Source organism: Apis mellifera, linkage group LG5 (assembly GCF_003254395.2).
Source record: "Apis mellifera strain DH4 linkage group LG5, Amel_HAv3.1, whole genome shotgun sequence".
In the NCBI taxonomy this organism is placed as follows: Eukaryota; Metazoa; Arthropoda; class Insecta; order Hymenoptera; family Apidae; genus Apis; species Apis mellifera.
In genome coordinates, this window is record NC_037642.1 from 10,710,087 (window position 1) to 10,727,305 (window position 17,219).

Sequence of the window (17,219 nt, forward strand, 5' to 3'; positions counted from 1 at the left end):
TTTAAAATTAAACTGAAACTTATATTTGATATTAAATAAAGTAGAGATATATAAATTTATTGGATAATAAATTAATGCATAAATTTAGATAATTCTTTCCTTTATTTATTATAAGTTAATAAAGACGTATAAATGCAGGATTAAATAATGCAATATTTTTAATTTGTTTTCAAAGCTAAACATATAAGAAAAAAATGTATATCAATTTATTGTTTTATTATTTTCCATCACACTTACAAACCATGTCAACAATATACACATTAGCTGAATCATTTATTATAGCTAATGCAGCATTAATTTACCTATAATTCTCGGCGGTGTCTTGCTGGAGTTTCGATTATATACGATTTAATGGTCATATCCAAACATGTTTACTTTATTATAATAAATCGAATTCTAAATAATTGAGACGTCAATTGTTAATAATTTTTAACATTTGAGACTACTAAATTCGCAACCCTTTGTACCAATTATGAAATGTTGTAATTAGATTATAATCAAAATTGTTTTAAATATGGTGAGAGAAGATTTATTTTTTTTAAGACAGTCTTGCATCATAAGAGATTCCAATAAAATGTAGGATACATATGAAGATAACAGAAAAATAATAAAGTCTAAAAGAAGATAGAAAAACCGGTCATATTCGCATGTGAACAAACTTAGTATTATAAAAATATACTTCAAGGAATCACAGATTTATTATGTACAAAAGGAAAGGGATTAAAAAGTCGAAGGTAAGGAGCTTAATCGGAAGAATCAGTTGTAGTTGAAATAGTTTGAGACAAGGGTTTAGATCGAATACGGTAGCTCCTTCTTACTACATTCACTTTTTTTCTAAAATATTCTAGATTTTTTAGTTTTTGCTCGTGATCTGAACTCTCTGCATCATTTTGATCTTTCTGTGCTTGTTCACCATTTTTTTCACTTGTAGACACTCCTGATGTGATACCACTGTCAGGAGTTGAAGGAACTTTGCTTGATTTGTTCACTGACATAGATGAACCATCTTTTTGAACTTTTATTGTATTACTAACATCATTTAAATAAAGCTTCCAATCTGATTTCTTTTTTTTTGTATCGTAATCAATTTTTTGTCTTTTGCTCTTATTTTTAGAAATATCACTTTTTGAATTACTTTTACATTTCTTATGTTTTCTTCTGTGTACTTTTGTAGAAGTATCAGAATCAGTTTTTGAATGTTTTCGTTTACTAGAAATATCATTATCTTCTGAACTACTGCTACTGTAATTTGAATGTTTTGCATCTCTTTCAATATGCACAACATATCTTGATCTTCTAGAAACTACACCAGAACTGGTACTAGGCTGAGTTGTATCAACAGGTTGTTCATCACTATCAGAGTCACTATTAATTTGTAGCACTGCACACTTTATTCCAGCTCTCCTAATTTCAGTAATTTTACCATGTTTTCTTTTTATAAATTTTAATTTTGATTTAGATTTACACTTAATTTGTGTATTGTCCCCTTCACTAGCAGAACCTGATGCAGATGGTTCTGACACTGCAGCTGAAGTATTATTTGTTGGTTCACCACAATCTACAGATGCAAGTCTCATTAGTTTTTCTCTACGATATGCTATAAGTCGTGTTATACGATTTGGAGACTCTAAAGGTCTTTCAGGAGCTACACCACCTCCAGAAGATCCATGAGATGCCAATGTTACTGCAGGTCCCAAAATACTTAACATCAATTGACGATCAGATGCTATAGAATCTATAAAAAAAAAAAATATTAATATTTTATTTAAAATTCTTTATAATTGTATATATTATTATATTATTATAATAATTTCTTATTATTTCAATATAATTTTAATTTAAAAATACCATCAGAATCTGTTGCGCTATAAACTCGTCCAGCTATAAGATTACTTTCAGAATCACTAGGAGTTTGAGGTGCTGTTGACATATCTTCAGAACTCCAGCCTTCAACTTCGCGTTGTACCAACGAATCAAAAAATGCCATCATTCTAGGATCTTCTCTGGTTGATTGATGGCTATAATCATGTGTCATAAATTGACCACTACGTAATACTAATCCAATATATTCATCATGTGTAAATACTCTACGTTGCCTCTCTTGTTTTCCATCATCTCTCTAAAGTATAAATATAAATAAAATAATAGTATATGTTATTATATTATATTAAAAAATATATACAGAATATTTCAAAATGAATGATACAAGCAAATAAATGACGATTCTATATATAAAAATGATTTAACAAAGAATAAAATTTTTTTGTTTTCAAGAAATTTTTCAAATATAAATTAATTAAAATTTTTTCATATAAAATTATCTTCTATCTGTTTGAATTATTCATCTTAATACATTTTATATTAAAATTATTTCATATTACCTTTAATCCACCTAAGCAATTATTTCCAAGAGGAAACGGACTCCAAATCTTAATAAGTTTCTCAACTCCGGATGAAGCAAAAATACAACTAGCTTGATTGTACCGTACCTGATTTACAATAGATCTATGACCACGTAATACCATATGTGCAGAATTTACCCATTTTACATTCTCAGAAGGAATTTTCCACATGTATAAATTAAAATCATCAGAACCTTAAAATCATAAGTTGAAATGTGTATACAAATTTTAATTTATAATTATTTATAAATATTATTATAATATATAATTTACCAGAAAGTACATATTCATCGTTATCTCCAGCAAAACAACATGATTTCATTGTGCAACTGTTATAATATCCAGGGTGATCAAATTGACATAAATGAGTAGAAGAGTCTACAGCATAAAGTACAGGAGGCAATCTTCTTCTCAAAGCTAATAATCTATTACCTGCTGCATTAAATCTAACATTCATGCAACTTTGAGCTGAAGTTTCATTTCCATAACGTAATATAGGTCTACAAGTACAAAAAAATTGTTATTTGTATAAAATATTTTTATATTTTTTATTTGATTACTTACTTTTTGATTGTTTTATTTTTATATTTTTTATTTGATTACTTACTTTAAAGGTTTTCTTACATCCCACATGCTAACACCTTCTTTAGCATTGGCGGTAGCAAGCATCCTAGGTTCAATAGGATTAAACATTACAGAGTGAAAAGCAGTTTTATACCGTGCTAAACAAAATGTTTCCATAGCACTAGATCCTCGTATATCATAAATTAAAACTCTGCCATCGTCGCATGCACTTGCAAATACATTGTCATTATGTGGATGTACTGACAATCCATAAACAGGCTTTTGATGTAAAAAGAAATTCACAACATCTCCCCTTATAAAAAAAATAATTATTTAGTTTTATATGATTAAACATAAAACTTTTTAATAATAAAAATTTCATACGTTCGTAAATCATGAACAATAACTTGATCATCATTTCCAGCAGAAAATATTTTTGTTTTGCTACTATCATAACCAAGACAAAAAATGTTACTAATATGTTGAGCTTTCATTACTGCAGGTTTGCCTACATCTTGTATTGCTTGTTCCACTTTCCATAATAAAACTCTTCTGTCATCACCACCTGTTACATTAACAATAAAATATGTCAAATTTTTATTTTTATTTTTTACTTAACTTAATGTATTAAAAAAATCAGTATCTAAAAAATAATATAGTACAATTGTATAATTTTATATTTAAAATATTACGGTTTTAATTTTCCGTCGAACTTGAATTTCCTAAGTCGACGGGCATAGTACCGTAAATAAAATAAATAAAATACATTGTTAACTTTTTACCAGAAACAAGAAGATCTCCTTGATTCGAAAATTCAATTGCATTAACGCATCCATAATGCGATAATAGATCTTTCCTAAATAAATTTTCGGAGCTTTCGAATCTGGCGTTAACGAGACGTTTACAGTAATCGACTTTGTCGTCGATTTGTCTTTCGACGAGATAGGAAAGCGGATTACAATTGGAAGGACGAGCCATTTCTTCTTTGCAGATACTGATATGTATATGAAAACGGACAAAACCGTCGTCTTCACCCTTCGTCCCTTTCTTCCATGTATCCTGTAACGAACGCCCGTATTCTCTTCTTCGATTAAATAATCCTTCGTACACTTCAAAATTCTAAGACTATCTCATGTATTTAGAAAAACAGGGAAACCTACAGAATAAGGAAATTTGTGGCGCAATCAAATTTACGAGATTATTATAGGTTGTAACTATTATAAGTCTTGTCGTGGTCGATCTTATATTTATTCTGTGACAGACGTGTCGCGAATATACACCTCACAAACTCACACAAGCATAGGTTACATGAGACGCGTATCACGCACCAACGCACTTCTGAACGCAACCAAAGTATTAGATACTTACATATACACAGGCGTTTCAGCCCACCCGAACAGATTGTCTTATTCGAGCACGATCAGCTGATCGCTATCCAGCGGCTCCACGTTGCGGTAATTTTATCAGTCTTTCTATTTCAATCTTTTATCAATATCTTTGAAATACATACATTTCTGATTAAATAATTATATTTAATCCAAAATATTTTCTTTCTGTGTTTTGATTATTTATTTTTATTTGCATGTGCAAATGTCACTTACAGTCACTACTTAAACTTAGAAAAACAAGAAGCATGGATACCGGCGCCGCGTTGCGTGTCTCACGCGTACTTCTCACTGGACCACCTGGTAAGTCCGCCACTTTTAAAAATTACGAAATATTTTAAAAATTATCCATTATTAACCCTTAAATGTTTTTAATATATTTTATAATTTTATTTTATTGAAATTTTTGAATAATTTGAATTTTCATTATAACATGTGCAATTTTAAAAATATAATAAATAAAAACAATATATATTTTATTTTTTTGAAAATTAACTTTTTAATTAATTTTATTATTTTATTTAAAAAAAAAAGGAATTTATAATGATTTTAAGTTAGAATTACTATAGGTATAGGAAAAACTACAGTATGTAAAAAATTAGTTTCAATGATAGAAGAAGAAAATTATAAATTTAATGGATTTTATACTGAAGAAGTTAGAGGTCAAGATGGTAATAGGATTGGATTTGATATTGTGCTAGTAAAAAATCGTGAGGAAAGAACAATATTGGCACGAATTGAGTTAGTATTATTTTATAAGTATATAAAATTTAATCTTTTTTTCATCTGAAACAATACTACTTGTAAACAGAAATGTCATAACTCACTCACAATATTCTAAATATAAAGTGGGAAACTATCATGTGTTTCGTAATAATTTTGAAGTGGCAGTATTACCTATCTTTAATTCTAATGCAGTAAGTAAAAATAGTTTTACATATTATTTACTTATTCATATATATACATATATATATATATATATATATATATATATATATACATATATATACACATATATATATATATGTAATCAAATCATTAATTTTTTTATTTTATTTAGGACATATTGATTATAGATGAAATTGGAAAAATGGAATTATTTAGCCAAAAATTTCAAGATGAAATAGTAAAATTATTTTTTGGAACTTCAAATAAATCATTTGTAATTGCAACCATACCTCAAGTACATAAAGTACCACCAAGATATTTATCATTATTTCAAAAATTTCATAAGGATGAAAGATGTAAAATTATTACTGTGAATCGTCAAAATCGAAATAACTTACCGGAAGAAATTTTTCCTCTTATTTTTTAAGGCATAATTTCTCTTTTTTAAGAAAAACAATATGAAATTTAAATACATTATAAACATCGTTTATTATTAACAAAAAAACAAAATGTTAGATTAAAGAGATCCTTCCAATCACGTTAAATTTATGAAAAAGTAGTCATCACAAATAACGTGACAAATAGTGACTGGCTGGAAAATTGTACTACATAGTCATGCTAGATCGCATATGTATTAGATATTTTTGTAATAATTATTATTTTATAAAAACCACCATTATTCCTTAAAGAATAAATTAAAAGAATAACAGGTGTGTTCATTACATGTTCAGCACCTTCTGCAAATATTAGAATATAAGTTAATCTGTTGAGATCATTGAGATCATTTATTCAGTTTGTGCGTGAACATTAATATCTTTAGTGAATAAGGTGGTTTAATTGAGGGTACAAAATAGAAACGTTCTCTTTGCGTCATTTCATTAAAATGAAACATAAATTGCTAATGAGGCATTGTTCTTATCATAGACAAGAAAATTTGATACATCTGTTCGCCAGTTGTCAAAACAAGCAAACTTCTTTCATTTTTGTACCCATCAATATTATACCTTCATTGTATTTATTATGATACAGAAGATATTCTTGTTCCTAAAAAGAATACAGTATTTTATTGTTGGAGAAGCCTAAGCCTTTCTCACCTTCTCCATTTCGGTATCAAATATATTACGCACACTTTGATTGGGCTACTCGTATTCAGTTATTGTTATTCATTTATTTATCAACAGTACCTAGGTTGTTCCACTAGCACATGAATTTTAGTAGAGAATTAGCATATGCCATTGGCCTTACATTTGGATGAGGCTGAAAAAAATATACATTCATATAGTGTTATTAGAAATTTCAAAAATTACTAATTAGTTTGTAACATACCACTCCTTCATATGATGTGAAATGAGGTTCCATATCTTTACCATTAAGTGTGATAAAGGCACCCCGATTACCCATAGTATCACTATGAATAAAAAATAAAATAAGTATTTTTATACTAATTAATTATTCAGCATATCATTTTATAATAATTTTATAGAATTTAATCAATAATATATGTTTATATACCAATAATTTGGAGCAGAGAACACAGTAATACATTTTCCATCATGGCCAACTTCATATCCATCGTTTTTTACTTCATGACTTCTTACAATGTAATCAAGATTGTTCATAGCAAGGAAATTTTGTGTAACATCAGGACCAAATTGAACACCAACTCCTCTTTTACTAGGTGCTCTTCCAGGTTGTGGTTGTGGATCTGACCATAATAATTCACACATTAATCCTTCTTCTGGTGGTTGTCTATTTCTATCAATTTCTCGAATTTCTTTTAATGTAACATCATCTCTTGAAAATAATCCACCATGCATTACCTAATCCATAAATATATATCCATAATATAATTTATGTATACATAATTAGATATATTTAACTTTTTTCTGATAATATATAAACTTACAAGTATTCTATTATTAAGACAATGGGCAAGAGGAAGCCAATTATAAACCTCTGTAAATAATTCGGCCATTTGAGCAGAATATTTTGCTTTGACTTCACCATCAAATCCATACATTTGATTCATTGTCGCAGATTCATGATTACCTAAACATTTTATTTTACTATGAATAAATACATGTTAATGATACAAATAGATTGATAAAAACACACCTCTAGACATAAAAAAGTGATTTGGATATAATAATTTAAATCCAAATAAGGTGAATATACATTCTACAGAAAAGGAGCCTCTATCTACAAAATCTCCATTGAATAACTATATAATGATTAAGAAACATATGAATACATATGTATTCTTTTATTTTATTTTTTTTTCTTTCATTTGTATTAATAATATATTTATTTATTTAATAAATTAATAAACTTAAAATATAGTAATATAATTTATATACTATTATCAAGGATACATATGGATTAGTTTCCGATGGTAATCCATTTAATTCAAATATATTAAGTAAATCATAGTACTGTCCATGTATATCTCCACAGATAGTAAATTTACTATCTTCAGGAATTGTAATATCAACTAAGCTTGGTTGTGCCATAAACCATGCTTTTACATCTAAAAGAATTTTATAAGCATATTTACGATGTAATTTATTTTGTTTCTTATACCATTCTAATAGATCTTGCATAAATTGTAATGTAACTTTTTCATCTTCAAGTTTAGGCCCAGTATATTCATCTTCAATAGCTATAAAATAAAGAAATTAAAAAATTGCTCTTTTAAAAAATTCATAAAATAATTAAATAGTTACAATATTAAATAATATTATAATATTAATAATATTATACAATAATTAAATATAATAATTTACCCATGGCTTCTAAATTAATCATATCAGCTATATTTTTCTTATTTTCTTCTACAGAAATTGCTTTTTCAAAGGCTAACATTTTTAATGTTTTACAACATTCTGTATATTTAATCATTGCATCTTTATCATTTGGTCTTGCTTTAGTAACAGTTTTATAATCCTTAAGAGCTAATTTGAACTTCCCAAGTGACATATGAGCTGCGGCTCTACGATAATATCCTTTCACATAATTTTTATCTAATTCAATAGCTTTTGATGCATCTGTAAGTGCATATCCAAAAAATTCTGTTTTTAAATAAGCAAAACTTCTATTTCCATAATAAACTGCCACTGTAGGATTTAATTCTATGGCTTTAGTATATAATTCTATAGCTTTGGTGTAGTCTTGATCTGAAAAAAAAAAAATTAAAAATAAGATGATTGAAAATAAAAAATATAATCAATGAAATTTTAATTACTTACAATATTTATTATAAATGCATTAAAATTATAATAAAATTTTATTAATTAAATCTTTTTAACTTGTCAAAATAAACACTATTTATTTAATATATCAAATAAAAAATATATAAAATTTATAAACATAAATAGATTGTAAAATTTTAAAAATAAAAATAATTATTTACGATAAGATTTATAACAATGATATGATAAACAATATGATTATTTTAAATTGTTAATTTTTAATAATGAGATTATATTCGACAATTTAATGATCATTTATGTTACAGAAGTTGGGTTAGTTTTAAATGTACACGTGACTAAATTATGTTATTTTAATAATAATTATGAATTTTTTCTTAATTTGATACTTAAATATATATTAAATAACAAAAACAAATTTATAAGAAAATTTTGTAAACACACTTTTAAAATACTCATTTGCTTCTTCTTTAAATTTTTCCGCTCTGGCTGCATCTTCTGGCGATATTACTCCTGTAATTTCTGCGTTTTCACTCATTTTGCAATTTATATTAATAAACTAATAAGACGATGTAAAATGACTTAAATTATATCGAAACGTAGATAATAAATAACACATTAAAGAAATAATTTTTTTTATATAACGGTCTTTATGCAGACACACTGAATATCGTGAAATCTACTCAACTACCCCATAAAGTGATTCGATTAATCGAAATCGAGAAGCAACGAGAAGTATCGATCATTATAATTCAAATAATATAGCCATATGAGTAAATAAGTAAGTGGATATATTATAAGATATTATTTAAATACTTGTATACTACATGTAGTATACAATGTAATATAAGATTAACATAATACCGATTTTATTTGCCTACAATAAATATTGTTGTTATTGTAAATTTTTTTCTTTCTATATCATAAAAATAAATTTTGAAATTGATTAAAAATTTTTTTTGCTTTTTATATATTACAATACGTAATTTTTATATATAAACTATATATATATATTATAATTTTTAAAAACAAGTTCTATTTTAATATTGCAATAAATATAATAACAAAATAGAATTAACATTTTTATATAAAAATATTTAAATACATATATATAATATATATAATATATTTATTTTAGAATGAAAATTTTTATCTTCTTTTGTGTGTTTGTTGTATTGAACAAATAAAATCCGAATATAACAATTATAATTTTAAAAATCTATATTTAAAAGATATATGTATGTAAAATAACGATTCTTAGGAAAGATGATGAAAATGTATTATTGAATACATATGAATACATCGTACCTCACTTGTAGTTTAAAGTAAATAGCAAGAGCAATATAGAGAAAATAGCAAATAATGAAAGAAAGACAGAGATAGAGTAAAAATATTGAAATTAGCGCCATCTTCAGATTGCAAATGAAATATATAAAAAAAGAATGGAAAATATTGAGAAAAGTATAGAGTATGAATTGATCATCAATGCCATCTGTTAAGTACCAAAAACATTTCTTCTTTGCAAAATATGATAGAATTGAAGATTAGTACCATCTTTTAAAAATTTTAAGAAATATAATTCTTTAAATATTTTTAGTATTTCAAAGATGGCACTGTTCATGTTGGCACTGTATATAATTTATGTAATTATTATATATAATTTATATTTTTATAAAAAGTATATTCTATTAATTTTTTTTTATATGTTCTAATAAATATATATATTTTATGTATAAATTAATTTTTCTAAATATTGCTATGATTGTTTAAATAATAAAAATAATAAAAATAGTATTGTAAAAATTACTATATTATATTGTATTAGTATTTAAAATATTTACATAAGGAATGCGAAATTATTTGAAATCTTTGATTTTAATTTTTAAAATTTACTTAATAATTGTTTATAATTATTTAATATATATAAAGAAAATTAACAAATCATTTAAATATAAATTATATTTCATAAAATATAATATCTAAAATGTATTAACGTAAAATTCAAAACAAATATTTTTTGTAATATACATCTATAAATAGATCTGTAGATAAAGTAGGTATATAAAGCATATATAAAAGAGATGATACATGTAAACGAGAGTTAGTTTACAGTTAACGTTCATTTCAGTGTTATCTAAATAAAATACTTTAATTGTGTAATAATAAGTGTATATTGTAATATCAAGAAAAAATAATTGTTTAATATATATATATAGGAAAATATTTTGCTGCATTTTTTAGAAAAAGTAAAATTTTATATTATATTATTATTATTATTTATTTTTTATTATTTTTTATATTATATTTTATATTATATTATTATATATATTTATTTTTATATTATTTTTTATATTATATTTTATATTATTATATATATTTATTTTTATATTATTTTTTATATTATATTTTATATTATATATTTATATTATAATTTATATTTTTATTTAATTATATTTTATATTTTTAGTTTAAAAATGATCTTAACTAATTTAAACACGAATTAACGAATTTAAATTTGAAATTTACACGAGATCATCGATTTAGTCAAAATAATTGTTCAATATATATGTGAAAATATTTAGTTGCATTTTCTTAGGAAAAGTAAAATTTTATATTATAATATATATTTTATATTTTTATTTTAAAAACGATCTTAACGAATTTAAAATTTAAAATTTACACGAGATCATTGATTTAGTTAACCTATACTTTACAGAATAAATAAATAAAATTACCATATGTATTAAAAAAAAAATTTACATGCATAAAATATTATAAATATATTGAATATTATTTAAAAAAAACGCTATTATGATAGCTAAAGTGCTTCGAACAGTGTTTAATAGTGTACAAACTCTAACATCTTCCAGAATGAATTTAGTAAGTACTGCTGAAGCTACTTTGCAGCTAGCTGCTTTACAAGAACGTTGTATTCTTGTTGATTCATATGATAAATCTATTGGTGATGCTACAAAGAAAGAGTGTCATATTGTTAATCCTGATGGACAAGTTTTACTTCATCGAGCATTTAGTGTCTTTTTATTCAATGATAAAGGAGAATTATTACTTCAAAAAAGATCTGCTAATAAGGTAAATATTTTTTATCATATAGAAAATTCTATATTGGATTGAAAGATATATTAGAATAATATAAAATAATATTTTTTATAGGTAACATTTCCAAATCATTATACAAATACATGTTGTAGTCATCCATTATTTGAAATTTCTGGAGAAACTGAAGAACACGATGCAATTGGAATTCGTAGAGCAGCACGAAGAAGACTCAATTATGAATTAGGAATTCCTCTATCACAAATATCGATATCAGATTTTGTATATTTAACTAGAATTCATTATTTTGCAGCAGAAAGTGAATGGGGTGAACATGAAATAGATTATGTACTATTTATACAAAAAGATAATTTAAAATTAGATCCAAATCCAGATGAAATTAGTGAACTTTGTTGGATATCACAATCAGAAATTAACAATTTTGTAAAAAATCTTAATGCTCCATTAACTCCTTGGTTTAAATTGATACTTGAACATAAATTGCCAGAATGGTGGAATAATTTGCATTCGTTAAAAAAATTACAAGATCATAATACAATACAAAGATTTGTATAAAATCTTTTAATTAAAATCTTTTCATGAAATTAAAATTAAGAAATTTAAATTATAAATATTAAAAATTTTTTTTTTTTCTTTTTTTTTAAACACAAAATTTATACATTATACAATTAAATTTTTTATGTAGTAAGTTGTATACTATAAATATATATATATATATATATATATATATATATATATATAATACACTTTAAATTGATTTATTGATAAATCAATGAACATTGAGTAAATATAAATCAAGAAACATAATACAATTTTGATAACTTTTGTGAACAATTACTATGAAACAATTTATGAATATTTTTTGTCATAAAAAAAAATAATTTTATAAATATATATGATAAAACAAATCGTTTTAAGCGTTTATTTTTTATAAAAATATGTAAATTATTTATTAAATTATGTCGCATCTTTCCTCTACTAACTTGAAATCTCGAAATAGAAAAATTTGGAATAAATGTTGTATGTATAATACTATATATATATTATACAATATAAAAGAATAATAAAATCTTTAAAAAAAATATTTAATACAAACAAATTCCATTTAAAAATTCCATACAAAATGTCTCGTACGCAAATAAGTAATTACATAAGTACGGAAATATAACACGTAAGACGATAAGCAACCCATTTAAAAGATGTATCTTTATTACCATAATTGTTAGTGTATTTTCCCTTCCCTTTCATATGGTCCATTCATGCTTCCATGACATGCTTCTTCGTGGGTGGACTATATAAACGTGTTTATTTCTGTTCCTCATTCTTTTGTGTCTCGCAGGAGCTCTTACATAAACATCGCGTATAATGTTGTGATCATTTATTTTAGTAAATTGTGCTTCGAATTGTTGAAAAAAAATCGTGTCCCTCTTGTGTTACAAATTATACAATTTTTCAGTGGATTTTTATTTTATTTATTTTTACTTTATTATTACATTTTTTTTATTTTCGTCAAAAATGCGTTATTTTTCCATAATATCGATGATCATATCTTTGCTACCCTTAATATTAACTATAGATTGTGTACTCGGTCTGTATGAAACGCCACCTCACATTATCGTATTCATGGCTGATGATTTGGTAAGATTTGATAATATAATATTTTTATTTATATTTTAATTACTTTTTTTTAATTATTTTTATGTATATATTTTTTCAATTACTTTTATTGTAAATAATAATATATTTTCCATAAATTGTACGATACAAATGAAATAGAGATAAATATAATAGAGATGTAAGGGGTACATAAAATCATAAAATTTTTTACCCAAAATAATTATAATAAATTTGTCGTAAATTTTTGGATTTGAAACGGAATAAAAATTATTATTCGCTTGAAGAAAAAAAATGAAAGTTTTTTTAAAAGGAGAGAAAGGCAAGAACGATTAAATTTTCCTACGAAAAAAATTTTTTTTTAATATTAAAAAAATTTATCCATATATTACGACTATTATCCATATATTAAAATAAATTAATAATTAACGTACGTAAATCGAGAAGAAAAAAATTAACTGAAACTTGTGTATTTATGCGAAGTAGATCCGTTTCTACATTACTTATACTTGTCTACTTTGCTTAATTCGCTATGATTAATCTGTAGCATGAAAGCGGTTTGAATTAAAATTGTCCTTAGTTAAGGACAATTAGTGTTGCTCGAAAATTACCTTACGCCTCCGCGTTTAACAAGGATGCTGGTGTTTGTGACTCATCGTAACTGCAAAAACAAAAATCTTCCTTCACCGCGATATATTCGCCTCCAATACCATATCATCGTGTGTTTTATTACATAATCGTTCCTTATCTCCTCCACAAACTTGTAAGCGTAATTTTCCAATATATTTGAAATCTTTAAAAAGAAAAAAGAATCTGCACTTGCATTGACACCAATTGTTTTTTCAAATGTCCATCCATGATTCATAAATGATATATGATGAAGCATTGAGAGAAACTGAAATTATTCTTAACAGAAACAAACAATTTCAAAAACTTGTGCATATTTACATACATACATATGCACATACTTAATATTTTAAGAAAGACAAATTGAATTAAATAAATCATCTTTAACATTCAAGTACAAAGAAATATAATAATTTTTTATATTCTATATATTATATAGAGTAAATTTATTTTTTTTTTTTTTTTGGAAAAAGAAAATAGTCTCAATGATATTGTTTGAAAGATTCTTTTCAATGTGTATCTTGTTGGACTGATTATCTTCTTTAAAACTGATTATGTTTATTTGAAAAAGGGATTTTCTTATCTTACATTGTGACTGATAGGGGTGGAACGACGTCGGTTTCCACGGATCGAATCAGATACCAACTCCCAACATCGACGCTCTCGCTTACAATGGAATTATATTAAACAGGCACTACGTTCTACCGTCGAGCACACCATCCAGGATAGCATTTTTCACCGGCCTTTACCCGATTCGTATCGGTATATCTTGTTACACGCATTTGAAAACAGATTATATCTTTATTAATAAAGATTTAAATCTCGAATAATTTATAATAACTAAATTAAAAATCAAAGATCGCGATTAGAATATCGAAAATTCGATTTCGAATTATTTCTCTCCTATTATTATTAGGGATGCAAGGGGATGGGATTCGTGGTGGCGAGCCACGGGGTCTTCCATTGCACATAAAAATATTGCCGGAGCATTTACGAGGTTTGGGATACGTGACGAAGTTAATTGGGAAATGGCACATGGGATTCCACACGCTCCAGTACACCCCGTTGCACAGGGGGTTCGATACGTTCTTCGGCTTTTACAACAGTCACATCACGTATTACGATTACGAGTACTCGAATCAGGTGAATCTTCCCTTCAATTAATAATTCTTCTTCGTCCGAGCGTTCGAAAGATAATTTCGTTCTGGGAGAACTAGAGAACAGTCGCTTCCTTCACAGAATATGACCGGATACGATATGCATTGCGGGGACGATCCGGCGTACGGGATGAAGCGGGAATACGCGACGGATCTGTTCACCAACGAGGCGATCAAGATCATCGAGAATCACGAGCTGCCCAGACCTCTTTATCTTCAGATCTCGCATCTGGCTGTTCACGCGCCCATAGAACAACCGGACGACTCGAGCAGGGACGAGATCGTACAGATTCGCGAGCCAAATCGGCGAAAATATGCCAGTAAAGAAAAAAAAGAAAAAAAAATCGAAAGGATAGATTAAAAAATTTTCGAGTAATGTGTCGATTTATTTTTAGAAATGGTGTCGAAATTAGACGAATCGGTTGGGCGTGTAGTTCACGCGTTAGGCGAGAAAGGAATGCTGAGGGACTCCCTAATCCTGTTTCTCACCGATAATGGAGCAGCTTCGATCGGTAGATACAGAAATTACGGCTCGAACTATCCATTAAGAGGAGTAAGATTGCATATCTTGTTACATGTGTCTTTTTTATTTATTCGAGAGTTGAAAAAGATCGAGAGAGAGAGAGAGAGAGAGAAACTCGATCCGCTACTTTTTATCGGAATCAATATAAATCGATTAGTGTGGTCGAGTGATAGGGAATGAAAGAAATTATTTTAAAATATCGTTATTCCAGACGAAATACACTTTGTACGAAGGAGGGGTGAGAGGAGTCGCGGCATTATGGTCGTCGAGATTGGAGAAAGGAGCCCGTGTTTTCAAGAAGTTGATACACATAACCGATTGGTTGCCAACCCTTTATTCCGCGGCTGGTGGAGATCTGAAGGATCTGGGCAAGATCGATGGGATCGATCAGTGGCGTGTACTCAGCGAGGGGCAAGGGCACGGCAGGGAGAAACTTTTGTTAAATATCGATGAGGTTATGATAACCGAGGGGGCGATATACAGCCGGTTCAAATTGTTGCGAGGTAATAGTTTATAGCGTGTAGAAAAAAATAAAAAAATAAAAAATCGACGATAGATTCGAAATATTTTAAAAGTGAAAGAAAATTTTTCAAGGTTCCGTAGGGAACGGTTATTACGACAAATATTACGGGGATTCCGGAAGAACGTTGGAGACGCCACCGTACACAGAAGTGGTATTGAAGAGCGCTGTTTCTCAAAGTATCACTTATCATCTGGGCGGCCCAGTGACACAGCCAAGCACGATGGTACAATTAAGGCGAGAAGCGACCGTCCAGTGTCATCCAAATATGTCGTATTATTACAGGCACTCGTTCACATTTTGTAACGTGACGGAATGTTTATTCGATATAGTGAACGATCCATGCGAAACGAAAAACATCGCGGAAGCTTATGCCAGAGTGAGTGTTACGGATCGTCCTTCAATTATTTCTTATTTAAGATATCAATATGCAACAGGTAAATTATTCGCGTTTACTTTCTGACGTAATCGATGCCAATGTTATGTATCTACGTGTCATTTGATGCATCTCAAATTTGCAATTTTAATCTATCTACAGAGCATAATATCGAATTAAAAATAACAACAAATTGGTATTTGTATCGCATGTTTTGCATACGTAGTTTTATCCTAACCTAACTTAGCAAGTTAATTAGATTATCGTGTAACAGATTGACTTATTTGTAAACTCAGACGTAAATTAGTATAAAAATGTTAATACTTTGTCATCGTTTTATTCGATCTAAAACGAATATAAATATAATTCGAAGTGAGCTGATTATAAAAATACTCGAATAAATATTCGTGATATAAATGTTTAAAATCTTTAATATCGTCATTTGCGCAATATTCGTTCAAAATTGTTGTTGTTCACAGATCGCGAGAGATTTGGATCTTTACCTGGAACACTATGGTCGCGTTTTAATGAAACAAATTAGAAAACCGGTGGATTGGTTGGCCGATCCAAAAAGAAGGAACAATACGTGGGAGCCATGGATGAATTCGAGAGCCACGATATGCGTTCAAAATATCGGAACTATATACGTCAATTTGGTATATTACATTCATGTTTCGATCATATTCATTTCGATATTGATGAACAATTTTATCTGATCGTATAATATTTGCATAATATTTCGAGATGGATGGATTATAGCAGCATCGATAAATTATCAAAACTCAATCGATTTGATTTCAAACGAGACGATGTTTTAATAAATGATAGGGTAACAACTCGAGCAACTTCGTAATATTTCACTTCCATTTTTTTTTTTTTTTA

The 17,219-nt window shown here is 27.0% G+C and overlaps 5 protein-coding genes across 12 annotated transcripts; 3 read left to right on the top strand and 2 right to left on the bottom strand.

The window, feature by feature from the left end:
• Positions 1–184: 184 nt before the first annotated feature.
• On the bottom strand, positions 185–4,569 carry LOC102656021 (DDB1- and CUL4-associated factor 5). Of its 3 annotated transcripts, none has more exons than XM_006567749.2 (8): positions 4,335–4,569; positions 3,749–4,025; positions 3,351–3,531; positions 3,010–3,279; positions 2,676–2,902; positions 2,382–2,596; positions 1,849–2,119; positions 185–1,735 (listed from the first exon to the last, which is right to left on the bottom strand). In XM_006567749.2, the coding sequence occupies exons 2-8, from the start codon at positions 3,942–3,944 to the stop codon at positions 744–746; spliced, it is 2,352 nt and encodes a 783-aa protein (XP_006567812.1). In that variant the 5' UTR covers positions 3,945–4,025; positions 4,335–4,569; the 3' UTR covers positions 185–743. The 3 variants fall into 3 exon arrangements, with proteins under 3 accessions (XP_006567812.1, XP_006567813.1, XP_016767872.1); XM_006567750.3 differs by lacking the exon at positions 4,335–4,569 and adding an exon at positions 4,127–4,260; XM_016912383.2 differs by having other exon boundaries at positions 3,749–4,350.
• LOC725299 (nucleoside-triphosphatase THEP1) lies at positions 4,287–6,381 on the top strand. 4 transcript variants are annotated; one of them, XM_001121167.5, is made up of 5 exons: positions 4,287–4,420; positions 4,570–4,654; positions 4,921–5,092; positions 5,163–5,268; positions 5,412–6,381. In XM_001121167.5, exons 2-5 carry the CDS (start codon positions 4,600–4,602, stop codon positions 5,664–5,666), a joined length of 588 nt encoding a protein of 195 aa, XP_001121167.2. In that variant the 5' UTR covers positions 4,287–4,420; positions 4,570–4,599; the 3' UTR covers positions 5,667–6,381. The 4 variants fall into 4 exon arrangements, with proteins under 4 accessions (XP_001121167.2, XP_006567815.1, XP_026296447.1 ...); XM_006567752.3 differs by having other exon boundaries at positions 4,296–4,420; positions 4,587–4,654; XM_026440662.1 differs by lacking the exon at positions 4,287–4,420 and having other exon boundaries at positions 4,515–4,654.
• On the bottom strand, positions 5,704–9,151 carry LOC551854 (serine/threonine-protein phosphatase 5). Its single transcript, XM_006567754.2, has 8 exons — positions 8,890–9,151; positions 8,023–8,412; positions 7,612–7,898; positions 7,355–7,460; positions 7,146–7,288; positions 6,752–7,059; positions 6,566–6,647; positions 5,704–6,496 (listed from the first exon to the last, which is right to left on the bottom strand). Exons 1-8 carry the CDS (start codon positions 8,981–8,983, stop codon positions 6,437–6,439), a joined length of 1,470 nt encoding a protein of 489 aa, XP_006567817.1. The 5' UTR covers positions 8,984–9,151; the 3' UTR covers positions 5,704–6,436.
• A 1,349-nt stretch (positions 9,152–10,500) lies between these two features.
• Positions 10,501–12,711, top strand: LOC725363 (isopentenyl-diphosphate Delta-isomerase 1). Of its 2 annotated transcripts, XM_003251043.4 has the most exons (3): positions 10,501–10,691; positions 11,316–11,535; positions 11,617–12,711. In XM_003251043.4, exons 2-3 carry the CDS (start codon positions 11,317–11,319, stop codon positions 12,073–12,075), a joined length of 678 nt encoding a protein of 225 aa, XP_003251091.1. In that variant the 5' UTR covers positions 10,501–10,691; position 11,316; the 3' UTR covers positions 12,076–12,711. The 2 variants fall into 2 exon arrangements, with proteins under 2 accessions (XP_003251091.1, XP_001121223.1); XM_001121223.5 differs by lacking the exon at positions 10,501–10,691 and having other exon boundaries at positions 11,135–11,535.
• Positions 12,712–12,822: 111 nt separating this feature from the next.
• Positions 12,823–17,178, top strand: LOC551758 (arylsulfatase B). Of its 2 annotated transcripts, none has more exons than XM_016912418.2 (8): positions 12,823–13,158; positions 14,364–14,523; positions 14,678–14,904; positions 15,001–15,238; positions 15,314–15,471; positions 15,653–15,944; positions 16,036–16,398; positions 16,817–17,178. In XM_016912418.2, the coding sequence occupies exons 1-8, from the start codon at positions 13,036–13,038 to the stop codon at positions 16,876–16,878; spliced, it is 1,623 nt and encodes a 540-aa protein (XP_016767907.2). In that variant the 5' UTR covers positions 12,823–13,035; the 3' UTR covers positions 16,879–17,178. The 2 variants fall into 2 exon arrangements, with proteins under 2 accessions (XP_016767907.2, XP_006567809.2); XM_006567746.3 differs by having other exon boundaries at positions 12,824–13,158; positions 16,036–16,340.
• Positions 17,179–17,219: the final 41 nt, after the last annotated feature.

Bases quoted from the DNA above. Each gene is read 5' to 3' on its own strand.
- LOC102656021 (XM_006567749.2), bottom strand. From the start codon at position 3,944: ATGGCTCGTCCTTCCAATTGTAATCCGCTTTCCTATCTCGTCGAAAGA. The intron at 2,903-3,009 runs GTAAGTAATCAA...TTGTACTTGTAG, and splicing joins GATGTAAGAAAACCTTTAAA to ACCTATATTACGTTATGGAA. The intron at 1,736-1,848 runs GTATTTTTAAAT...TTTTTTTTATAG, and splicing joins TAGCGCAACAGATTCTGATG to ATTCTATAGCATCTGATCGT.
- LOC725299 (XM_026440662.1), top strand. From the start codon at position 4,549: ATGTGCAAATGTCACTTACAGTCACTACTTAAACTTAGAAAAACAAGA. The intron at 4,655-4,920 runs GTAAGTCCGCCA...GAATTACTATAG, and splicing joins ACTTCTCACTGGACCACCTG to GTATAGGAAAAACTACAGTA. The intron at 5,093-5,162 runs GTTAGTATTATT...ACTTGTAAACAG, and splicing joins ACAATATTGGCACGAATTGA to AAATGTCATAACTCACTCAC.
- LOC551854 (XM_006567754.2), bottom strand. From the start codon at position 8,983: ATGAGTGAAAACGCAGAAATTACAGGAGTAATATCGCCAGAAGATGCA. The intron at 7,461-7,611 runs GTATCCTTGATA...ATCATTATATAG, and splicing joins CATCGGAAACTAATCCATAT to TTATTCAATGGAGATTTTGT. The intron at 7,289-7,354 runs GTGTGTTTTTAT...TAAAATGTTTAG, and splicing joins TCACTTTTTTATGTCTAGAG to GTAATCATGAATCTGCGACA.
- LOC725363 (XM_001121223.5), top strand. From the start codon at position 11,257: ATGATAGCTAAAGTGCTTCGAACAGTGTTTAATAGTGTACAAACTCTA. The intron at 11,536-11,616 runs GTAAATATTTTT...TATTTTTTATAG, and splicing joins AAAAAAGATCTGCTAATAAG to GTAACATTTCCAAATCATTA.
- LOC551758 (XM_006567746.3), top strand. From the start codon at position 13,036: ATGCGTTATTTTTCCATAATATCGATGATCATATCTTTGCTACCCTTA. The intron at 14,524-14,677 runs GTATATCTTGTT...TATTATTATTAG, and splicing joins CCTTTACCCGATTCGTATCG to GGATGCAAGGGGATGGGATT. The intron at 16,341-16,816 runs GTGAGTGTTACG...TGTTGTTCACAG, and splicing joins TCGCGGAAGCTTATGCCAGA to ATCGCGAGAGATTTGGATCT.